The sequence below is a fragment of the Humulus lupulus genome, chromosome 5 (assembly GCF_963169125.1).
Source record: "Humulus lupulus chromosome 5, drHumLupu1.1, whole genome shotgun sequence".
NCBI classification, from domain to species: Eukaryota; Viridiplantae; Streptophyta; class Magnoliopsida; order Rosales; family Cannabaceae; genus Humulus; species Humulus lupulus.
The window spans coordinates 64,139,079-64,162,720 of NC_084797.1; the positions used below are offsets into that span (position 1 = coordinate 64,139,079).

A 23,642-nucleotide genomic window follows, 5' to 3' on the forward strand; every position below is an offset into this window, starting at 1 on the left:
ATTTACTTTGGTGTAGATTAACTAAAGTAAGACTATCCTCCACCCTAACACCGTTAGGGACATTTGCCCAATCACATTTGAAAATTGGAATCTGAACTATATAGTAATCTAACAAGATTATCTCCCTTATAACCCCATAGTATGAAACTAAATTAGGAACTTGAGATACATCTTTGGCACTAGATCTACACATAGTTGTAGCTTCAATTGAGACACCACTATTCTGTGTGGACTTCTCAATGTCATGTACATGGAATCTTTGACCATTGATAATATATCCAGTGTAAGAAGCAGCATGTTTTCTGGGTCCATATGCTAGCCATTTCAACAAATCAGTTTCATCACAAGTTGAGGAATGCATAGGAACCTATACAAATAATAGTATGACATTGTTAATTTTCTTAATGATATTTAAAACAACTGATATGAACCAGTTAGTTTGCATTAATTTACCTTTTCCTTCATCCATGTTGAAAAAGTTTGTATATGTTTCTTCCAAAGTAATCCACTATTTCTCTCATATATTTTGTTTGTTTTTTTCAACTCCTCTAAGTGAATCCTAATTTATAGGACCAATGAGTTAGTATTACTATATTTTTAATAAAAAAAAATAATTTCTAATATCAGACACTTACTCTAGAAAAGGCTCCACAACATATGTATTTAACAGAATGTATCGATGTGCAATTTCTAACAACTCATCTGTCAATATAATTTCTTTCCTCCTAGAAATTGGACGACCTTCAAGTATCACATCATTTGACCACTCTTCATTTCGACCTTCTTTTGTGTTTAGTTCAATTGAATGGTCTGTGAATTCATTACAAAAGCTCACACACTCATCTGCAAGATAACACTCTGCAATACAACCTTCTAGCCTTGCTCGATTTCTGACATAATCTTTCAATATCTTCATGCGTCTATTAATCACACAATTTCTCATCATTAATAGAATGTTCACATAAACTAATAAGAATAAACAAAACAATTAAGTCTTAGTGATTCACCTCTCAAATGGATACATCCATCGAAATTGGACTGGTCCACATAGTCGTGCTTCTCGTCCGATATGAACCACTAAGTGAATCATGACATCAAAAAATGATGGTGGAAAGAATCTCTCTAGTAAGCATAAAGTTTCAATAACATCATTTTCTAATGTCATTATGCTTTCTCTATCAAGAACACGTTGACATATTCGATTAAAGAACGTGCATAATCTTATTATAGCATCTCTTGGACCCAATGGCATCAATCCTTTTATAGCCACCGGTAGTAATTGTTGCATCAAAATGTGGCAATCGTGTGACTTAAGGCCCATGAGCTTGCATTGTTCCATTGAAACACAATTTCGAATATTTGAACTATATCCATCAGGTACTTTCAATGAGAACAACCTTTTACAAAATAATTCTTTCTCAAGCTTTGATAGTGTGTGTAAAGCTGCAGGAAGATAGGTTCTAGTCCCCTTCTCTTGTGGGTGTAATGCACTCCTAATACCCATATGTTGCAAATCCAAGCGAGCTTTTAGTCCATCTTTACTTTTTCCAACAACATCTAGCAATGTATTACATATGCTTTCACAAACATTTTTCTCTCTGTGCATCACATCCAAATTGTGACAAACATACAATTCCTAAAAAAATTGCAAAAGAAATAACTTATGAAATTCCTCCAAAAACAATAATTTACACAATTTTTTTTTATAGTAGTAAGAATGTGCTAACCTTCCAATAAGGTAATTGAAAAAATATGGATCGTTTTTTCCACATTTCTTTTGAATCATTTTGTTTCCTTTTCTTTGAAGTGGATTTTCCCCAAACATTCACAAAATCTTTAAGGTGTTCAGCAATTGTAGTCCCATTCATGATTCTTGGGGGATTTCCATGCTCAACTTCTCCATCAAACCAACTTCTTTTACTCCGAAATGGATGGTCTTCTTTAAGAAATTTCTGATGACCTCGATATGAAAACTTCCCACTATGTTTTAGCCACTCTGAATGAGTACCATAACCACATAGGGGACAACTAAAACATCCCTTATTTTTACAACTAGCAAGGTTCCCGTATGCTGGAAAATCTTGGATTGTCCACATCAAAATAGCCCGCAACTTGAAATTTGTATTGTCCAATGCATCATGAGCATCAACACCCTCATTCCATAATAATTTCAAGTCCTCTACGAGGGGTTCTAAGTATATATCAATATCATTCCCAGGCTGTTTAGGTCCTGGAATTAACATTGATAATAAAATATTCTCCTGTTTCATGCACAACCATGGGGGTAAGTTGTACATGACCAACAAAACAGACCAAACACTATACTTAGAACTTAAATCACTAAATGGGTTAAATCCATCTGTGGAAAGGCCAAGTCTAATATTTCTCTCTTCATTTGAAAATGATGGCCATTTATCATTGACTAGCTCCCATGCTGCTGAATCCACTGGGTGACGCACTTTTCCATCGCAACTTTTATTGTTGTGATGCCATCTTAATTCCTTTGAAATTCTTTTAGACATGAACATCCGTTTCAACCTAGGGATTATAGGAAAGTACCTCAAAACTTTTGCTGGGACACCATGTCGAACCTTTTTAGTCAGCTTATCTGACATCCAACGTGAAGTTCCACATGTTGGACATTCTTGCAAGTTTTCTTTATCTTTTCTAAACAAACAGCAATCATTAACACACACATGAATCTTTTCATATCCTAAATAAAATAATCGAAGAAATTTTCGAACCTCATACATAGACTTGGGGATCATATTATCTAAAGGAAACATATCATTCAAAAGTCTTAACAATTCATCAAAACTTTTGTCAGACCATCCATTGGTAGTTTTAACCTTATACAATGCAACAATTGACGATAACTTAGTATATTTAGTGCATTGTGGATATAATGGAGTGTCTGCATCTTCTATTTTTTCCATAAAAGTGTTATCATGACCTTCTAAATGACTTTCAAAATCACAACCATCAATATTTGTAGCCCTAAACAAGTTGTAAGAATCAAATGTTTCCATTGTCTCTACATCATCATCTCTTGATAATTCTTCCCCATGATGAAACCAGATTTTGTATGTTGGATCAATCCCATAAATGACTAAGTGTTCATACAAAATGTTAATACATTGGTCACTTAAGTTTCGACAAACTTTGCATGGACACAATAACTTTTCTGAATAACCAGCTAGCTTTTCTGACATTTCTACAAAATTCTTAGCGCCTTCTCTATACTCATCCGAGGCTCTACAATTCAAAGACAAGTTCATATTTATAATATATTAGTAACAAATACAGTAAGTTACTAATTTTACTAAACTAGCACTAATTAAATCCCTAATTCTTATTACCTATTGAAGCGTAGCCAATTTTTATCCAACATGATCACCAATTTAGTTGTCCTGTTCTAACCAACAAAAAGCAAAATTTTGATAAGTCTATGTAATGGTAAATACAAAATTGTATCAACCAAAATATACTATATGATTTGATTTTTAAAATTACTTGATTTTGAGTTCAGAAATGAATTTAAGCTGTTTATTTAGTCTTATTGCTAAACTTGAGATAATTCTGGCATTTCCAATCCTCATCTCAAAGAAATATTATATATATTTATATATATAAAGAGTATTGTCAGTTCAAGAATTTGATATCTATTTCAATATGGTAGTTTGAGGGAGCTTCTGATGAGGGAAATAAAGGAGTTAGTATATGGGATACATTTACAAAACAACCAGGTGAGAACTTCAAAAAAATTGTTCGATAACTTTTAAGTAATGCATAATTTCTTTTCTAAGCATTAGATGAAGATATATTGGTTGATGTTTGTCCAAGCCTCTACTTTACTTCTATGGTATTTCGTTATTTTCTCTCATTTTCCTACTTCTAAGTTACATTCTTCATCACTCCTCTCTCCCGCCAAACATACAGACTTTTCTCATCAACCAAACACTTTTCCTCTCATCTTTTTTTTTTCATCCAAAACTACATTTCAATTCATATTGGTTTAACCCTGACTTAAGGGAGATCTTTTAAGGTTGTGTTTCAATCCTAGATCATGTACTTTCTCATTATCATTAATGATCTCTTTCTGGGTTGTTGTTTCTTCATAATCTAAATTCTGGTTTGTGTGTGTATTTTTTATATCAAACTCATTTGAATTTTCCTCATTTCAAAACTGACCTCTCTTTGTATGTATAGTTTTGTTTTAAGGTATTCTGATAGACTTTATTTTTTTGCTACGGATTGTGATAGACTTGATTAAGTTTTGAGTATTGACCTTTAATGAATATCCGATCATAATGGGTTATGAAATTGGAAAGTCTTTTGTGGTGATCTTTTCTGTTTATTATTCTATCTTTGGTTAATTTATCTTTAACATGTTTGCTACAAATATTTTATAGAAAAAAATTCCCCGAGTTTTTCCTTATAGTCAAACGAAAAAGTTGCATATTAAACCAACCCAATAGTCCTAAGATTTTAATTTTAAGGTTAATCTTTGGTATTTGCAGGCATGGATTTTGTAGATTCAAAGAGGAAGAACAACTTTTCTGTCAGGATCTTTTTGGCTGCTTTCCTTATTAGTCTTTCAATTTTCTGGTTCAAGCAGTCACCAATTTTTAGTTCTCCCAACTTGGTATGTTTCTGATTTTATATGCAAATCTAAGACTTGTCATTATAAACTTTGATTAAGTATTTATATTAAAATTTAAATAATAATAATAATAAAATGTCTTGTCACATAATTTGCATAACAATTGATCAAGTTAAGGTTTTCTTCTATGTCTAGTTCTCTAAACCAGAAGCTGGAGTAACACATGTGCTGGTAACTGGTGGAGCTGGCTATATAGGTTCTCATGCTCCACTAAGGCTGTTAAAGGACTCATACCGTGTAACCATAGTGGTATGGTATTTCGTTATTTTCTCTGTCTTATAGTTATACTTTTAAGTAATGCATAATTTCTTTTCTAAGCATTAGATGAAGACATCAAAAGCCTATGAAGTTTCCTATTGATCCTACTTTCTGTGTTGCCTTGCTTCTAGGCAACTAAGGAATCTCTATACTAATACTAAACTCTTTGATGCCAAAGCACCTCCACACACATGAACCAAATAACCAATACACAAATACAACAAACAAATGACAAAACTCTGAAAAATTAATGCAGAAACGCAAACAAAGAAATACAGAGATCCTACATCCAATCCAAGGTTGGGAGTTTAGCTCCCTACTCTTTCCACTGTGAATGAAGAATAAAGAATTTTCTCTCAGCCCAAGGATTTTTTCAACATTTATTTTTTCGATGAAAGAGTAATAGCCTTTATTTTATATAGGCAAGTACATTACAAGTAAACAAATGGCTGACCAATGAGAAAATAACAGCTGTAACATAAGCCACAATGCCAATTCCAAAATTGGTCTCTTTCTAGGCATAGCAACTACCCTTTAAACTTTTAATAAGGGATGAGTATATGTCTAACATACACAGTTTTTTTTTAAGCAAAATAAACATGTTCACATGAAACTGAAAGATAGAGGAGCTCAAAAGGAGAAATTCCACTGAGTTGAAGGGTCACAATAAAATTCAATTTTTCTGTAATCTATTGAGCGAAATAGTGAGTAAAAAATATATTATAGAATTGGTTAAGTTGATGCTAACTCTGGTCATAATACAAGGCAATAATAGAAATCAAAACATAGTATTTATATCAAATAATATCTCATAGAAATTCTTCTCTTCTGTTGTTCAGATGAGAAAGCTATTAGACCAAAAAGAGACACCTCTAAACAAATATACATATTATAGACCAAGCCATGCTAAGTGAAGCTAATTTCAGCAACAAAAATTAACAAGTTCTTCTATTATAGCTAACAAAATATAAGCAACAAAAATATAATTTTGGACTTTAGCTGAGAAGACTTTGATACCATATTATGAGGTCAGTTTTGTTTTCCCTTAGACCATTCAGATTGTGCTGTTTTCTATATCAGATTCTAAATCTCTAAAAGTAAAAACAGATAAAAAAAAAAGTAAAAAACATCAAAAGCCTCTGAAGTTTCCTATTGATCCTACTTTCTGTGTTGCCTTGCTTCTAGGCAACTAAGGGAAAGAAACAAAAAATGAACAAATAATTCCTGCTGTACACTAAACCATATGGTCCTACACACCTAGATCACTCACTGATAGTAACTATTTTTTTTCTATGAATTATTTTTGTATTTAGTATTGTTAATATGATTCTTCTTACAAGTTTAGTTCATACGATATTTCTATTTTATGAACTAAGGGAGGGAAAACTATTAGAACACAGGAGAAAAGTGAGGTATTTTATTTTTATTTTCTATATTTTTATGTTTGATATGCTATTTGTATTAAATTAATTGTTGTTGGAACTAAATCTGTTGATATGCTCTGTTTGTAAAATTAATTTTATTGGCTCTATTGTTCAGATAAACGTTTCTTAGGATTGGGATTCAGCTATTTTGTGTTCCTTTTTTGTTTAACTAGGAGTGTACGAGACTCTTGAGCTAAGGGATGGAGGATAAGACTCTTGTGTTCCTTTTTTGTTTTGATAAGTAAAGGTAGCCATGTTTTCCTATATCATATTTAAATGTGATTATTTGATTTTTATTTTTGCTGATTTTTCTACAATGTGATTAAATGTAATTTATTATTGTAATAACAAAGATGCAAAGTATAAAAGGAGTTGTTTTAAGCAGTTATGGATTATGGTTTTAGTTCACCTTAAGATTTTTCAAGTTCACTTTGTATTTAGTTGATTGATGACTAAATTTCTATGGTTTCGATTTTCCCCACATGGGTTTCGATTCTACTTTCAAATTTCTATGGTTTTTGAAGTTTATTAGATATACATCAAATAACTAACAGAAAATCAGAAAACATTCCAGCCATATTTATTAACCAACCATCAATCATTATCAATTCAAAATATTCAATCAACACACAAGTTTTCTTCCTTATCTCGCCGCAGCACACAAATTTCTCAGAACCTACTTCACTAATACACACAAGTTCTCAACCTTCCGTTATCACCGCAGCACACAATAATAATAATCTCAGAACCTACTTCACTATGGATGAATATCTAAGATATTCAAACTCCTCTAACATTTGCAAAGTATTTTAACAAAAATAAAAGAAAACATACCTCTTGCAAACTGCTGCAAATAAAGTTCCCTCCAATTCTGAATTTCTGAAAGAGTTAAAGAAATTTAGAAACTTGTGTAGAGAACCCAATAAATCAAAAAGTCATGTCACAATTATCTCATATTGAAAGAACAACATGCTTATAAGATCAAAATAAAAATTACATGAACAAAGACATAGATATTATTTACATACTCAAATGATCATTGATTAAAAAATATAATAACCTCCTTTAGTTCAGCTCTTATTCTGTTTTTTTTTTTTTTAACAAAGAAAACTAAACCATCTTATAGATTTCAATGCTCAGAAACCACTGTCTCTGTGATCACTCATTCTATGATATTTCGGATGTTGGTAGCTAAGTCAACAAATTATACATAGTAAAAAAATTATACATAGTAGCTAAATAAATTTCTAAAATGTCCTTGTCCCCTCCACTACTATATGCATATCTACTCATCTTTGAACTTGTACTAATGAAAGCTGGTTTTTTCTCCTGTGCAGGTCATTCTGAGTCCTTTGGTTGATAGCTTTAAACTTATTAGAAGCTTCACTAATGGTTTTTCTCTTGTAATACAAAATTTACAAGACATGTAATATGTCTTGATGATAAACTTTTGAGTTTGGTGAGATGAGAAGATGATTAATTGTAAGGCTAATGTGGTATTTTCTATACAACGGTTGACTTTACCTTAATTGGATCTCTCTCTCTATATATATAATTTAACTTGTGGTATAATTATTGGTAGACTAAAGTTTCATTTAAAGCCACGTGGGGCAAGATTTGTTATCACAAATGGCATACATTCACTGACTTTTAATCTAAGGTCTTCAGTAAAAAATAAATAAAAATTAGGAGATTATATTAAGATTAGCCAACTTGAATACTAATTAAGTTAGATATTCCAACAATGTGATCTGGGACACATTGTTATATTGACATTTGGTCAATGTTTCTTTGAGGTGAAGACTCACTATTTCATCACTGAATGTGGCCCGTTAAATATTCCTGACAATTTCTTTATTTTATTTTCCTTCCGTAACTCATTGTAAACTATGTTTGTTGATTTTTATTTATTATTTTTTTGGTAGGAATTGCATCAGTTCTTTACAATCCTAATCATACTATTACCTACAAAATAAATTGAGGAAAAAAATACCAGTTTTAGTTTCGAAAGGAAATTAAAACCGAACAATTCGAGAAATTGACGTAGTTAGTTCTCCTATTCTCACATTTACATCATATTCATGTATTTCTATAAATTTGTTTAAACCTACTTTTCTTAGGTTCATTTTCTAATAATCCAAACAAATTAGGAAGAACAAAATTGGGATAAAAACCCTTACGATTGACTAATAAATGAGCGCAAGGCCAGCCACGATCGGAAGAGAGTGAAGAGACTCCTCGTCGCTGAGGCGATCGGTGAACACAAAATATAATATCAGGCAGGAGACGCAACTACTGTCCAGACGGAGAGGCAGAGAGACGCGACTCTGGAGCGAGTCTTCGTGAGGCAGAGACTTCGGTGAGGGCGGAGAGACTTCGTGAGGGCGGAGGCAGAGATGAGTTGAGGGCGGAGAGACTTCGTGAGGGCGGTGAGGCAGAGATGAGTTGAGGGCGGTGAAGGCGGTGAGTCTTCGTGAGGGCGGAGAGGGCTTCGTGAGTGAGAGATGGAGGCTGAGAGAAAAGGTAACTTAGAGAAAGGCTTGAGAAAATCTGAGAGAAAGGGAATTTTGGCATAAATTCATTTTGCCGCCTGGGATTTTAGTCATATGGCGCCAAAAATTTTAATCCCCACTATTCATCAGTTCCGTGTTTTTTAATCCCCCATTAATAATAGCACTTTTAAAAATATGCTATTCTTTAATGTAATATATACTCAATATTGTTGTAGTGCTTGACCACCATGGAAAGACTTGTATCCGCTGGGCTTTATCCTGATCCCCAGACTTGGCCCAAAGATGCCACCCCTACCAAGCAATCACCCAAGAAAGCTTCATCCTTTTCCAAATCGCCTAGTCCACTCCCCAGCAAGAAGCAAACTTGATCCTCAATCCCCCCATCCAGACCCTACGTGGCCCACCAGACCAGGAGTTTGACCGGGGTTGTCATCAAGGAGCCTGCAAAGCATGGTACTCCCAAAATTGTCATAACTCCCCAGCCTAGCAAGGGAAAGGAGGCTGCAGTAGAGCATATGGACTTGGACTCATCAAGTAGTGATGGGGGACTTCTGCTTGAGGCAACCGACTGCTCGAGGGGAGCTGAAAAGGGTGATCTGACTCTTCTTCCACAACTTACTTTTATTTTTTGCTTAATTATGATGATTTTTTGTTTGTTTGCTTTGATCCCGCTTAGTAATTTTGCTAATCTTTTTCTCTCATTTTGCAAATATGTCGTCCGTATTTTTCAAGAAATTTGCCTAGAATCATACAAGTGGTCCTAGCAGTGAAGTTCCCCCGGCCAAGCGTCAAAAAGCTGACACTCCTATCGGACTGGCTGGGCAAGCCGAGAAGACCCCTGACAAGGCCTCTTCTCGGAAAAAGGCGCCCACTCCATCTCGTAAATTGGACAAAGGAAAGGGATTATCTACTGAGGACAGTACCCATAGGGCCAGTGCACCAGATTTGACCAATTAAGCAAAGCTCCCGACGGTACTATTGAGGATCCTGCTGAAGAGGTCCTTGGACCTCTGAAGAAAGCTTTGGTTATCTAGCAAAGACATATAAAATGGGTGTCTACTTCCCAAACTGAATTCATGGATACTCTCAATAGAAAATCTCTGGACTTCATTACTAGCACTAGTCTTCAAGATGTTACCAGGGTAAGTAATGAATTTGTTCAATCTTTGAGTGGTCTTTCTTCTCTTGTAACTTGTTCTGAATTCCTTTATTTCATATTGCATGGTATGTTGGCTCTCAACTACACTCATTACCGAGCCAAGGGGGTGAGAAAACATGTAGTCAGCCTAGTGAAAGAGTCTGAGGATAAAACTTCTCAAGTAGCCCAACTGACCAAGCAAGTCCAACAGCTTCAATAGGCCACCGAGCAGATTAACAAAGAAAATGAGAAGCTCAAATCTGTTGTCGAGCAGAGGATTCTCAATGTCAATTGGCTGGAAAGGAGGATTAAACAGTTAAAAGAGAAGAACGTTTTTTATGGGAGGGCTACTCTGGAGGAAAAAGATAAGCTGGCAGAGGCTCTTAAGTAAGAGAAAATTGACAGAGCCGCTGATGTTAAAGCCTTGGAAGAGTTTGGTATGAGCACTTTCTATGATTTCTAGGCTCGCAATAGGATGGAAAACTTTAGCTATCTAGGAGAGGCCTATGATGAGTTGATGCATTACTCTACTGAGCGGGAGAAGAACGAGGCCCCAGTCATCCCTACTAAGCACCCTCCAGCCTCCGAGCTAGAATCTGTCATGCCACCCACTGAACCGATTATAACAACCCCTAAAGAAGATGCCTTGCCCTCCAGTCCAAGTGCTTTAATTGAGGCTCCAACCCCTGCCAACCAGTCTATCAGCTTCCTTGCCGAAACCCTTGCCGCCAAGTATGACCAACAAATCCAGGGCTCTTAAAAACTTTACCTGTTATTTTTTTTTTGCAAAGACAAAAATGGCTGAGCTCAGCAGCCTTTAATCTCAAGAAATATTTTACTTTTCTCAAAACAACCTGGTTGAGCTGAGTAGCCTTTAATCTCGAGCAATGTTTTACCTTTTTATAAAATGCTTCTTGTTCTTGCTATATACCCGCTCGTGCTTTTATTTTATCTAGCTACTCGACATATGCTATTTTTCGAGCTGTGTGGCTCTGTGAATTAGAGCTATTCAAATTTTTTGAATGAGTTGTAAACAAAAACTGTTCAACCCTGTCTACAGAAATTGTTTTATGGCTCTCTTCTATTGTCTGGTACATACCGAGCAACGCGCAAGCACTTTAACATTAATAAAAATTAATGTTTCTAAGACCTTTTAATTACGCGCTTTTCTCTCTACTTGTCCATGTATGACTATGGTGCCCCCCTAAGTGACCAAGTAGGATTCATAACTCTTGGGTTATCCTCTTGTTTACTTGCTAAGTTACCAGAGTTGTTCGTAATAACTGGTTCGGGGGTACTTGGTTTCACCAAAACCTACAAAGGTTTCATACACTACTGACAATCCATGAAATAAATCACTAATTAGCAAGATAATCATTGTAAAATTAAGGCTTGTAGAAATGGACAAAAAATGTGTCTTATTGATTAAAAGTTAACCATATAAGACGTGTCGCTACAATGTAGCTTACATTCATAAATATTAACTATTACAATAAATGCACAAATTGTGCCTGTGCATAATTAATATAACAAACTTGAGTTGATCGATGGTATGGGCCATTAGTGCCTGTACCGACCAGTCAATGATCACTTAAAATTGATCTTTATTGGTAGTACATCCTCAGGCATTCCCCATTCTAGTAACGGGGGATAGGTACTAACTAGAGATCTTGGTCATACCGCGCTAGTTTGTACGTGTCGGGCGGTACTATCTCTGTGACGTGGTAAGGACCTTCTCAGCTTGGCCCTAGCACTCCTGCTGAGGCATCTCCAGTTTCTGGGGAATATTCTTCATAGGACAAGATCTCCTACGTTAAACTTTCATTTTGTAACTCTAGAATTGAAGTACCAAGCAAATTTTTGCTAGTGGGAAGCCAGGAGTATGTTGGACTTTTCGCGTCTTTCTTCAATCTCGTCTAAGGACTCAGCCAGCAATTGGTGGTTAAGATATTGGTTGTACACCGTACGTCTGTGAGAAGGTGGAGTCATCTTGACTGGCAGCATTACATTTACCCATACGTGAGTGCAATGGGGTTATCACAAGTTGTTTGCTCGGTAGTCCTATATGACCAGAGTACTTCAGGAAATTTCTCAAGCTAGTTTCGTTTGGCCAGTTCTAGATGCTTCTTCAGAGTGTCTTTGAGAGTTTTGTTAACTGATTCGACCTGGCCGTTTGCTTGAGGGTGCGAGACTGCTGAGAAACTTTTTGTGATACCATGCTTGGCACATAAATCAATAAATAGTTGGTTGTCAAACTGGGTGTCGTTGTCGGACACTGTCTTCTGGGATAAACCAAATTTGCAGACTATATTTTTCACCACAAAGTTCACTACTTTCTTGGAAGTGATGGTTGCCAGTGGCTCGGCCTCCGCCCACTTGGTGAAGTAATCAACTGCCATAACTACATATTGAACTCCCCCTCCCCTTCCCTTGGGTAACCGACCAATGAGGTGAATTCCACAAACAGTGAAGGGCCATGGACTCTGTATATGGGTAAGCTCATTTGGGGCTGCTCAGGGTATCCTTGAAAATCTTTGACACTTGTCACATCTTCGAACATACATAAAGGAGTCTTCGTTCATAGTTGTCCAAAAGTAGCCTTGCCTTAAAATATTCTTGGAGAGACTTTGCCCCCTACATGGTTCCCACAAAAACCCTCATGTACTTCCTCTAGCAGTCATTCTGATTCTATTTATGTGACACACCAGAGTAATGGCACGGAGAATCCTCTTCTGTACATAACCCTGTCAAGGATTATATACCGAGCGACTTTCCTCATTAATTTTCTAGATTCATTGTGACTATTAGGCAGGATGCTGTGCTCCAGATAAGTTATAATCGGGGTCATCTAGGATGGAGTGTTGTTTATAAGAAAGACTAGTTCTGGCAGGTTAATACTTGGTTTGACCAGATATTCTATAGGAACCAAGTTGGCTTTGTTTATAGCTGCATTGCTGGCTAGTCTGGCCAGCGCATCTGCTGTGGCATTTTTCTCTCTTGGTATCCATTGGATATTGTACCTCTTGAGTTGAGCAAGTAGGTCTTTAATCTTATGAAGGTAGGCCATCATTTTTTCTCTCCAAGCAGTGTACTCACCAAGGATTTGATTGACAACCAACTGCGAATCATTGTATATGTCCAAGACTTCGGCCTTTACTTCCCTTGGTAACCTGAGCCCCGTGATTGATGATTCATACTTCACTTCATTATTGGTTGGTTTAAATCCAAAATTAAGTGCACAATGGATTTGTTGCCCTTCAGGGGTGATTAGTGTTAGGCCGACCTTAGATAGCTGGTCTGTAGATGAGCCATCGACGTGCAGCCTCCAGACTTGGGATTCTTCCTCGTAACGAACAGTGTTACTCATTGGGTGTTCGGTATTCAAGACTCCTGTGACTGCTCAGCCATTTCTTCATCCGTATCTGTTATCCCAGTACATTCAACTACAAAATCAGCGAGTGCCCGACCTTTAATTGTTGCTCAGGGTTGGTAAGTGATTTCATATTGTCCGAGCTCTATGGACCATTTAGTAATTGACCAAAGGTGTCTGGTTTTAGCAGGACTTGGCGCAATGGTCGGTCGGTAAGAACCTTTATGGGATGAGCCTGGAAGTACAAGTGAAGTTTTCTGGACAACAGGAGCGGGCAGTAAGTCAATTTTTCGATTAGAGGGTACCTGCTCTCGGCTTCGACCAACCTTTTACTAACATAGTAGACTAGATGCTAGATCTTGTTTTCTTCTCTGACCAAGACTACACTGACTACGTGCTGAGTTACTGCTAGGTATATGCACACTTCTTCACCCTCCAGACGTTTTGAAAGGATTGGGGGTTGCACTAGCTGATGCTTTAGGGCTTGGAAGGCTTGTTCGGACTCTTCAGTCCATCAGCTCCACCTGACGTTCCTGCATGGGTGCTTCCAGCGGAGGCAGCAGCTCCGTATTCTAATGTGGTGGGCCTAGCGATTCGCCGCTGAAACCAGATGGATTCCTAGGCAGCAAATCACTTCGCTGCCCATTGAAATTGCTCATTGATGGGATTTTGTGAGAGACTTCAGCCTTGGACTTTGGAGGCTCTTGGCTTGACCTTCTGGTTGAGACTACCATCCTTGCAGCAATAGAATCTGAATGTGATTTTCTTCGACTCTCAATGAAGGCACCAAAATGTTGACTGGTTTTTTAGCCAACTGACACAGAGTCAAATAAATAATTAGAGAACTTTTAATTAGACAATCAATACACCATAAATGAACCAAGAACCTAATAATAATGAGCAATAACTAATAAAAAACACCAGGATTTATAAAGGTTCAGCCCCAAGGATTGGTAATGACCTACGTCCTCTTAGATTTGTATTATTCTTGAAGGATTACACAAGACCACAAGGCATTACAAGTGGATTTCTCTATGTAAAAGACAATACAGTATGACAGAATCACTGCTAAGTACCAAGCCAAGCTGCTCAGTATGTTCTTGTTGTTCGTCGGTAGGCTATTTTTTTTAACCCCCTCCACTGTGGTGGAAAGTTTTTATTTATTATATTGTTCTTATCGCCCAATGGTTGCACCTGAGCATATCTGATGTTGAAATATCACTTTCTTTTTGCAGGTAGTTGCTGACCTATTCTTCAGGAGCTTTTCCAAAGTTTTTAGGGCTATTAGGCACTCTTGGCGGGTGGTTGGAAGATTTTTGCGAATGTTAATGGAGAGTGTGACTGCTTTCATCCGAGCAGATATTTCTATTCGTCACACCGACCAGCTTCTAACTTGGCAAGTGTATCGAGCAGTGACCCTTATTCATTTGTCAAGTGTATTCTGACAAACCTGCCTGTCACACCGACCAGCAAGTTTTCTGGTGTTCCCTGCCCAGTCTACCCCACATGTCCAAGTTTAGTACCACGTCAAATACACCAAATTTTGGGGATAACAATAGGTAACATGGATGGTAGCGCAAGTATCATAACACCACCCCTTTACCTTTCCATGTATGGCATTGATTTCACTTAGTGTTGCCACTAGTTCTTCTTCGGTTGAATTGACTCTTGCTTAATCGTTATGGTTCCTCTTGAACCTACAATCTCTCCCAAAATTGTTATTCATGCCACATACAAAGAAAGGTCCCTTGGAACTTTTGAATCATCTCTCATCCTTCTTAGGTCCTAAGGGTTTTTTGATAGGATTTATGTTGTAAAAGCATGTAAAGACATTTTATTCATTTAAATAAAAGTACAGTGTTGTTATATTTGAATGTTATAATTAATATTTAAATAATTTATATGACTATCAAGAAAATTCCATATTCATTTATGAGGATATGATCTTGTATTAGTACGAGAGAATTAAGATCATATACAATGAATGAAATAGTTAGTAACATATTAAAGTAAGGAATCTTTAATGAATTTTTATTTGTATGGTTTACTAAGCATACAGGATGCAAGTAGTCTAGATTCGGATTACTTATGTGGATAGACATCATAGAAAAGGTACTGTATATTGTAGACGCAGTTTTTTTTACCAACAATGGATTAAGAAATCCGACAATAGAGATATTAGGCTTTTTTACTAAACCGTGATTGAACAAATGGAAGATGTCACAAACACTCACACTTTTATGTGGTTCAGTAGTTAAAATCCAACTAGTCCACGAGACAATCTTATTGATCTCTTTAGGGCTCTGGGTGAAATTGTTCCTGACAATTTCAGCAGAGTTTCAATATATCTAGAATCATTCCCTTTTTCTATCCAGTCCCCTAATATTTATAGAGGGCTTTCCTGGACAGCTTTGGGTAACCGCTTCCATAAATATGGTAAATCATAAATTCAGATAACCTCCCATTTACATAGGGATATGATTGCCTATGGAATTTACATTTGTTATCTCGGGTAATAAATGTGTAATAAAATATGGGCATTAAGGAGCGTATAAGGAATCTTCGATTCATTTGGGATCCTTCCTTGTGCCTTATGACCAAGCTTCAGTGGGCTGGTCACTTCTTTCGAGCTGAATTCCTTATAACTAACCTATCCTGATACAAAATAAGTTCAGAGTTCCAAAGAAGGTGATATGGCCATCATGCATGTAACACCCTACTTCCTTAGAGTCGTTACTATGTGAGTTAAAAAGGTACTATTAGCTCGCTAATCGAGGTTTTAGGTTAAATGTGTGACTAAATTGAAAAAAAACCCGTTTAACGACATTATTTATAAAAAAAATTCATTGAAATCATAAAAAGTTATACAGTTGGGATCCCAAAATACTGTTTAGAAAATATATTACAACTCAAAAATATAATTACGATCGACCTAAGCGACAAAGCAATTCATTACAGTACATTTCCCAAAATAACCTTGGCCGTGGGAGCCAGGTAGGCTGAATATGTACCCGTCACTCCACGCTCTCTGTACTCATGGTTGGTCGACTTTTCCTTTGCCCTTAGCATCCGTGAGCCAAAGCCCAACAAGAAAACTCAACATATAACATATAACATAACATTCCACAGTACACAACAAAACAGCCAACGGGCTAAACACATAGCGACCTACGCCATCCCAGGCGCTTTACCAAGCATTGGGTATGCGGTCTTCACCGAGTGGGTGGATTCAGCACCCTAGGAAGGTCTTGCCTAGCAACTTGCACTCAGTGTACTTAACGCTGATCCCAGCCCCTTGTCGTACCCAGCTTCTTGCCGTTCCCGGTCTTCGTCGTTCACTCACAAACATGCACAACATAACATAATAATCACAGGTATCCACACATATATTAAGCATAAACAATAGGGTCGCGCCCTAAAACACAAACAATAGGGGCATGCCCTGCTCTATGGGTACAATAGTTTCCTTACCTGTGTCCTGAGCTGATAAGCCAATGCTATCCCAAGCACAGTCCCCTAATCCGAGCTTCATTGGAATAACCATCCATCAAGTCCTAAACCAATAAATAATTTCAAAATATTAATCTAGCCTCCGAGACCATTGATTCTACTAAATTGGGTAGTAGAATCCTTCCCAAGCCTTAACATTCGAGTTCCCGAGATAAAAACTGCCATTTTCCCTTTCTTTCCATTTAGGGTTGCGGCATGCCCTCTAGGGCCGCAACCCGTTATTAGTTAGAGGGTAAAGCCATCCCTGCTGGAGGATAGGGGCTGCGATGCGGTAAGCCTTGCGCCGTGGCGCCTGGGCTATTTTCTGAGGCCCCCAGGCCTCTACATTCAAGCAGGTCGCGGCTCAAGCCTCTAAACACAGAATTTCCCCATGCATTTCATGAGCCAATCTCCATGAAACTCACCAATTCCGAGCCTTAATCCTAGAATTCAACCTTGGATTCATATCCAAACAACAAAACTAATATAAACATCCAGAAATTCAATAAAAACCTCATCATAACCTAAGCCCAACACTTAAATTCAACCAAACTTGCACCTAGGCCCTCCTATAAAAAATTACAGGAAATTACTTAGAAAATTTAGTACAGAATGCTTGCCTCTGTGTTAATTTTAGCTTGAGAAAATTCCTAAACACCTCAAGCCTCCAATCCTTCAGTTTCTTTGTTTAAATCTTCAAAAAAATTCTTCAAGCCTTCAAGCACCAAAAGAGGGAGAGAGAATCAAGAGATAGAGAGTGAGTAAGAGCTGAGATTGTTTTCTATTTCCTTCCCTTTGTCTTTTCCTTCTTTCTAGTGTTTTCTCAAAGTCACTCAACTGCCTAAATGACCAAGATGCCCCTATGTCTATCCTCACTTCTTTAATTCCACCAAGGGTAATTCTGTCAATTGCCACATACTGCTAAATCCTTGAGTGTTCCTATAAATCCCCATTTTAATCCCATCATGCCCAAATAATTGCTAAATTACTATCTGTTACCCGATAATTTCCAAACATATACTTTATTCCCAAAATATCCCTAAGCTTCTCCCAAGCCGGGTATTCCACCCCGTTGTGACTATTTAGCTAAACTACTCCCTAGGACCATCTCGAATCGTGCATCACAAATATATCACCACACCCTCGTGGTACCAATCACAATACACACATATATCACATTTGTGCCCTCAATGGGCTGAAATTACAAATATGCCCCTAATAAGCAAATGGGGCCCACATGCATATTTAATTTACCTAAACATGCATTTCTAATCATATAATCATCAAATTCACATATTAGCATAATTAAATCAATTATTGCCCTCCTGGCACGCTAATCAAGGCCCTAAGCCTTATTAGCAAATTTGGGACGCTACAATGCATATCGAACTAGGTTGTCGGTGTAAGAGGCCATCTAAAGATTATTTAGTCGTCGTAAGATGTCAAGTTCAACTCGAGCTACTCACTCCAGAGTTTACTAGATATTATTTCTGTATGCTTTCTCCATGCACTTATCTGCCAGCTGTACCTTGTGCTAAGTGATTATGTTCGTATTTATTTTGGGGTACAACATTCTCCCCCAAGCTCCTGCTCATGCATGACGTGGCCTTTAACACATATAGTAGGGTCTTTTAGCCTTCTGTGTATGTGAAATCGTGCTCACCCACTACTTGAGTGTGAAACACGTGCCAGTTTGTAATAGGTGCCTGTTTGGGTTTCGAGTAATGTGACAACTGTCTTGTTAAGTTTTTTCTGCCACATGGGTTATTTAATCTAGGACCTTGGATCCCGAACTGACCTAATCGGGTGGCCGAAATTGATTCTCAAAGTTTACGTATAAATATGAGAAACAGACCTGAACCTAACCACCTTTGCATTAAAAAATTTCCATTTCCTTCTCAAATCACCATCAAAACCTTCAGCATTCCCTCATTCTCCAGAAGCTTTCAGGATACTATCTTTGGGTTTGTCATCACTTCCCTCGAACGAACATCAAATCTCCAAGTATCTCTATATCTGTTTCAATTTCATCTTCTTATTTTCAATAAGTTTTATGAAATTTTCCAGTATAATTTCTTACTTCAATCAAGTTCGAGTTTAATATGGGTTTTTGTTAGGCCAAAAACAATAAAACCATGTTTGATTAGAAATAATGTGCACAAAGAAATGGGTAATTTCTGGGTTTTGAAAGAGGATCGTCTGAGTATGTGTGTAAGACTTTGAGGGTTTTTAGGCTTAGTTTTGGGTAGCCTAAGAGTTACGATTTATCGAGCGGTTTTTCATTAAACTGCTTTCCAAAAATGTATTCTGTCTGACACACGGATCCCTGAGTATCAGGGGATTTCCCGAGTTTATAGTGCGTGGTTACTGAAAGCGCGTGGACACATGTGTTGTTGCTAGGGGATATCTTAGCTCGTGTATATCTTAGGTCAAATAGATTGAATTCAAACCCTCGGGTCACCATACTTTTATCAGCGTAGAAAGGTTTTATCTTAGATCGCCTCTAACATGCCGCTTTGTCACTAGGTGAGCTAAATCATGGCCCACTTGAAGAAGTCAGTCGCGAGCTCTTCTTCCAAAAGCAAGAGTAAGGGTAAGCAGATTTCATTCGAGACACATATTCCCCACTTCAACTCAGTAGTGGATAAGGAGATCGTAGTTGACCCCAATGCCTTTTTTGATGTTTAGCGCATCGAATCCTGAATAAAGACTCAGGGCAAGGTGAATAAAATTTTGTTGAGTCAGGGATCGAATTGGGTTTCGAGGGCCTTTCTGCCCATCTTCTGCACTTAAGGATGACTTCAGGGCATGGAGTGACGAGCATCTAAAGACAGGTGCCTTTCTCCCTTTGGACCAGTACTTAGAAGATTTTTTGAACTACGTCAAATTGCTGCCATTCCAGCTTCCCCTTAATTTGTATCGACTTTTGGCGGGGCTGAAATATCTATACTTGAAGCACAAGTGCGAGGTTCCCACCCCCACCGATATTATGTACTTATTTTATCTCAAGGGCAATCCAGAGTCAAAGGGCTAAGGTGACGGCTTCTACTACCTCACCACATCCCCCAGCACAACCTCCATCATCGACCTCCCCAGCCACCCGAATGACTACAAGGACCAATTCTTTATGTCAAACGAGTTCAAGAACTACACCCATCGATATTTCAACCGCACTTGTAAGTTTCTCAGCTCCTTGAACTATGTACTTGAATTCCTTTTCAATCAAGTTTAAATATATTTTGATTAAGTTGTTACTTTGCGCAACCATATATAAGAGAACGGGGTGGTCAAAGACCCTCAGAGGTCAATATGAGACGTTGGCTCGTATTCTTGCCAAGGAGAATGAGTTATGGATGGTAGTTAATGAAGCTACCATGGCGGCTTGCAAATTGATCCAGAAAGATCAGACACTGGCCATCAGAGCTCGAGGTCCTCCCAGCTCCCTTCTCTTGAAGAAGTCATCCCTACCGTGAAGACGTTGAAGAAGAGGAGGAGGTCGCGCAACTCGTGCGCAAAATTAAGGTCTCTGAAGATGGAAAACATCCTTACCAAGGTCAAGCTTACTCGGGAGCAGGAGCTGCCATGTCCTGCCAAGGTAACCTGTATAGAGAATTAAACTGAGTTATTGCCAGTTTTAGGCTAGTTCGATTCAACTTACGGCAGCTCGTGATTCAACATCTAGTTGATTCAGACCTGAATGTGACCCTCCTTTAGTGTGTAGATCACTTGGTTTTACGCTACAACCATAGTTACTCCCGGTGTACTGTAGTGGTAGATAACACCCTTCATTTTAGATCCACCCTTTTTGAGGAGTATGGTACAAACCTTTTGTCGTGGCCTTTCCTCCATCACGGTGTTTTTTCCCCAGGTATTAGGCAGGTTGTGCATGAGTCTAGTTTAGATGAGGAGACTGAACCCTGTAGGTCCCAAAATGTAATAATATTAGAGTCCCCCGCTCTTCTGATAGCGCAAGAGTTAGAGGCTTTACCCAACCTGGTTCATAATCCAGAACCGATCATAATAGTTTCCTCCTCTAGCTCGGAGGGTAGGGTTCTTACTCTATTCTTTGCCTTGTTTTACCTTGACTAATCATTTCTTAGATTTGAATTTTATGCTCATCCTTTTGCAGGCAAAGATATGGACCTGAAGGGCACCTTCAAATTTTGTGGGGCTGAAACTGGACCCATAGTCAAGAAGGGGAGAATATATAAGAAAAGCACTTCCAGAGGAAGCTGCCACTAGATTTCCTTCAAAGGATAAAGGTGCCAACTCCACTCCAAAATAGCAGCAACAAACACAACCGCTAGCTCTAGTAACTACAGTTACCGTTCATAAGGCTCCTCGTTCTCGCGAACTTGCTCCATTTCCCAAAGTTGTTCATGGCGAAGCCCCATTTGTGCATCTCCCAGTCAAACCACTCGAGGGCCCCTCCATGACATGGAGAACCATAAGGTGGGTCATGCAAACCAACCGAACGTCAAGGACTTGAGATCCATGGAAGAGCATTCCCCATGGGACATTCTGGAGTCAGCCTTGGGGATGAACCTGACTGTGAGTTATCCTTCTTCCTCCTATAGTATTTCCCATTTTGTTTTTACTTTCGCGAGCTAATCTTGTCTTGTGTTTTTCTTTTGCCGTCTTATCTAACTCAAATTTGTGGCATCGTCCGGTTTCGAGCTCAAAGAGATGAGCTCAAGGCCAATTAAATTTGGGTTATCTTTAGGCTGAGATAGATTTCTGAAGGCTTGACCTATTAAATCTGGTCGATATCCTGGTTATACCCAAGAATTTTCCTACCAAATAGCATTATACATGTTAGTAATCAAGTCTCGAACTTGGTTATATCCAAGAGTTTTTCCACCTAATAGCATTATACATGCTATGTAGTGTCCAAGAATATTTACTTAGCTATATAGATAGTAGTAGTAGTTAGTATTAGTTTGTAGTATGTTAGATTCTGTGGATTTTGGTTCAAGCCGGGACTTAGTTGGACACTCATAGCAACATTTATGGATTTTATAAGTTTAACCTATAGTTTAAGAATATTAATTATAACATAAGGTTTCATTAATATAGCTGATTATGGAGATGTCATATATTATAACCTAAAGTTTAGATAGACATAATAAGATGGTGACATTTGTCATATGCATGTTTATTAAGGATTTAAGTATTTTAATGAATAGTTTAATTAAAAGAAAGATCTAGAAGCTCTAGAACCTTCCAACAGCTGTTAGGAACGTATTATGACTCAGTCAAAGCTATTTACTCAATTAAAAAATATGTTGAAAAAGTGCAAATACGTGTTTGATATATCAACGTATGACAATATATCGTAGCTATAGGGGTCGATATATTGCCTACGGGAGATACGGAAAACACGTTGACTTTGCACGAGCATTCGAACGGGGCTCGGGAAGATGATCTATGCGATATATCGACCAGAGTAGGTGATATATCGCCTTTGGTGTTGCATTTTTTAATCTTGAGGATTTTTAAATTTAAAAACAGCTTTAACCACTTGGACCTGCCTTTGAAAAATTTCGATCGAGTTCTAGGCATATGTTGAACGAAAATTCAAATCTTTTTCATTTTAAATTCATTTATTTATTCAAATTAAAAGGGGTTAGTTTCACTCCTTGAAATCTATAAATATGACCTAGTACTCAGCCATTTTCTTCATTCTTCAAGCAGTCTTCAGAGCCTCCAAGTTGCTAAGGTTATCATAGAGAGAAACACTTGGGTTTTTGGGTTAAAAGCTTTATCATTCTAAGCTTTTCTACACACTTGGGAAGTGAGATATAATGAGATTTCAGTATCTAGGTCTAGATCAATTCATAAGATCATTCAAGGTATTATTATCCTTAAGTTCAGTTCTTTATGGTTCTTTAGTTTTCTTTATTTTCTTTCTTTTCAGATCCTAACTCTTGTTTATGATTCTTGGTTAGGTGTTTAAGTTTCTTGAAAACTTAAGGTTCTTCTCGGTAAGTTTCTTCTTTGATGGTTTAGTTTTCTTTTCATCTCTTTTCTTTAGAAACTTACCATTCTTACTGTTGGTTTTTAGGAGTGTTCTAATCCCGTTCTTGTCCTCAAATATCTCGATTTTTTGTAAGGAAAATATGATGGATTTTATGTGTTTATATGCTTATGTTATGATATATTTTATGCTATGATATGTATATATATAAATATGTCTTTCAGTCATTTGGGGGTTATAGTTGCTTAGATAACAAACCCCAATATTTTTATGTCGCTTGGGACTTATAGTTGCTTAGATAGCAAATCCCAAGAATTTTTTTAATTTTCATGGTTTAGAGTTATGATTAACCCTACCTCGATTAGTATACAGAGGACCTAGATGGGTTATCATATACTACCATGTGATCTAACCTACCTCGATTAGTAGATAGAGGACCTAGATGGTTTATCGCATGCCATGTTAATGAGTTAATGGCCATTAATATTGTAGTCCTATATGATATACGTTTTTATAGTCATATGTTTTATATTATATGTTTATGTTATAATCTTATGTTTTATGATATATGTTGTTAGTAGATTTTCCTTGCTGGGCATTAGGCTCATTCCTTTATTTTTAGCTTGATGCAGGGAAATGAGTTATGGAAGGCGAAAAGATTCATGGCAGCTTGGCTTGTGTGTTGAGGATGAATGGATTGAATGTACTGCGTGACGATTGAGGATGAAGTTATTTTTTTAAGTCTTTTGAATTATGTTTCTTTTGTAATTCCGCACTTATTTTTTTAACAATTGATTTATGTTTATGGTT

General features: G+C 37.3%; 1 protein-coding gene and 1 long non-coding RNA gene across 2 annotated transcripts; one reads left to right on the top strand and one right to left on the bottom strand.

Moving 5' to 3' along the window:
- Nucleotides 1-631: 631 nt before the first annotated feature.
- LOC133779187 (uncharacterized) lies at nucleotides 632-3,212 on the bottom strand. Its single transcript, XM_062219179.1, has 4 exons — nucleotides 2,301-3,212; nucleotides 1,824-2,219; nucleotides 1,048-1,636; nucleotides 632-966 (listed from the first exon to the last, which is right to left on the bottom strand). The coding sequence occupies exons 1-4, from the start codon at nucleotides 3,210-3,212 to the stop codon at nucleotides 632-634; spliced, it is 2,232 nt and encodes a 743-aa protein (XP_062075163.1).
- A 643-nt stretch (nucleotides 3,213-3,855) lies between these two features.
- LOC133780436 (uncharacterized) lies at nucleotides 3,856-4,855 on the top strand. The gene is made up of 3 exons (XR_009869312.1): nucleotides 3,856-4,045; nucleotides 4,521-4,645; nucleotides 4,799-4,855. It is a non-coding gene; the product is annotated as an uncharacterized LOC133780436 (long non-coding RNA).
- Nucleotides 4,856-23,642: the final 18,787 nt, after the last annotated feature.

Bases quoted from the DNA above. Each gene is read 5' to 3' on its own strand.
- LOC133779187 (XM_062219179.1), bottom strand. From the start codon at position 3,212: ATGTCAGAAAAGCTAGCTGGTTATTCAGAAAAGTTATTGTGTCCATGC. The intron at 1,637-1,823 runs GTTTGGGGAAAA...CAATTTTTTTAG, and splicing joins ACCTTAAAGATTTTGTGAAT to GAATTGTATGTTTGTCACAA. The intron at 967-1,047 runs GTGGACCAGTCC...TATTCTTATTAG, and splicing joins CGGACGAGAAGCACGACTAT to TTTATGTGAACATTCTATTA.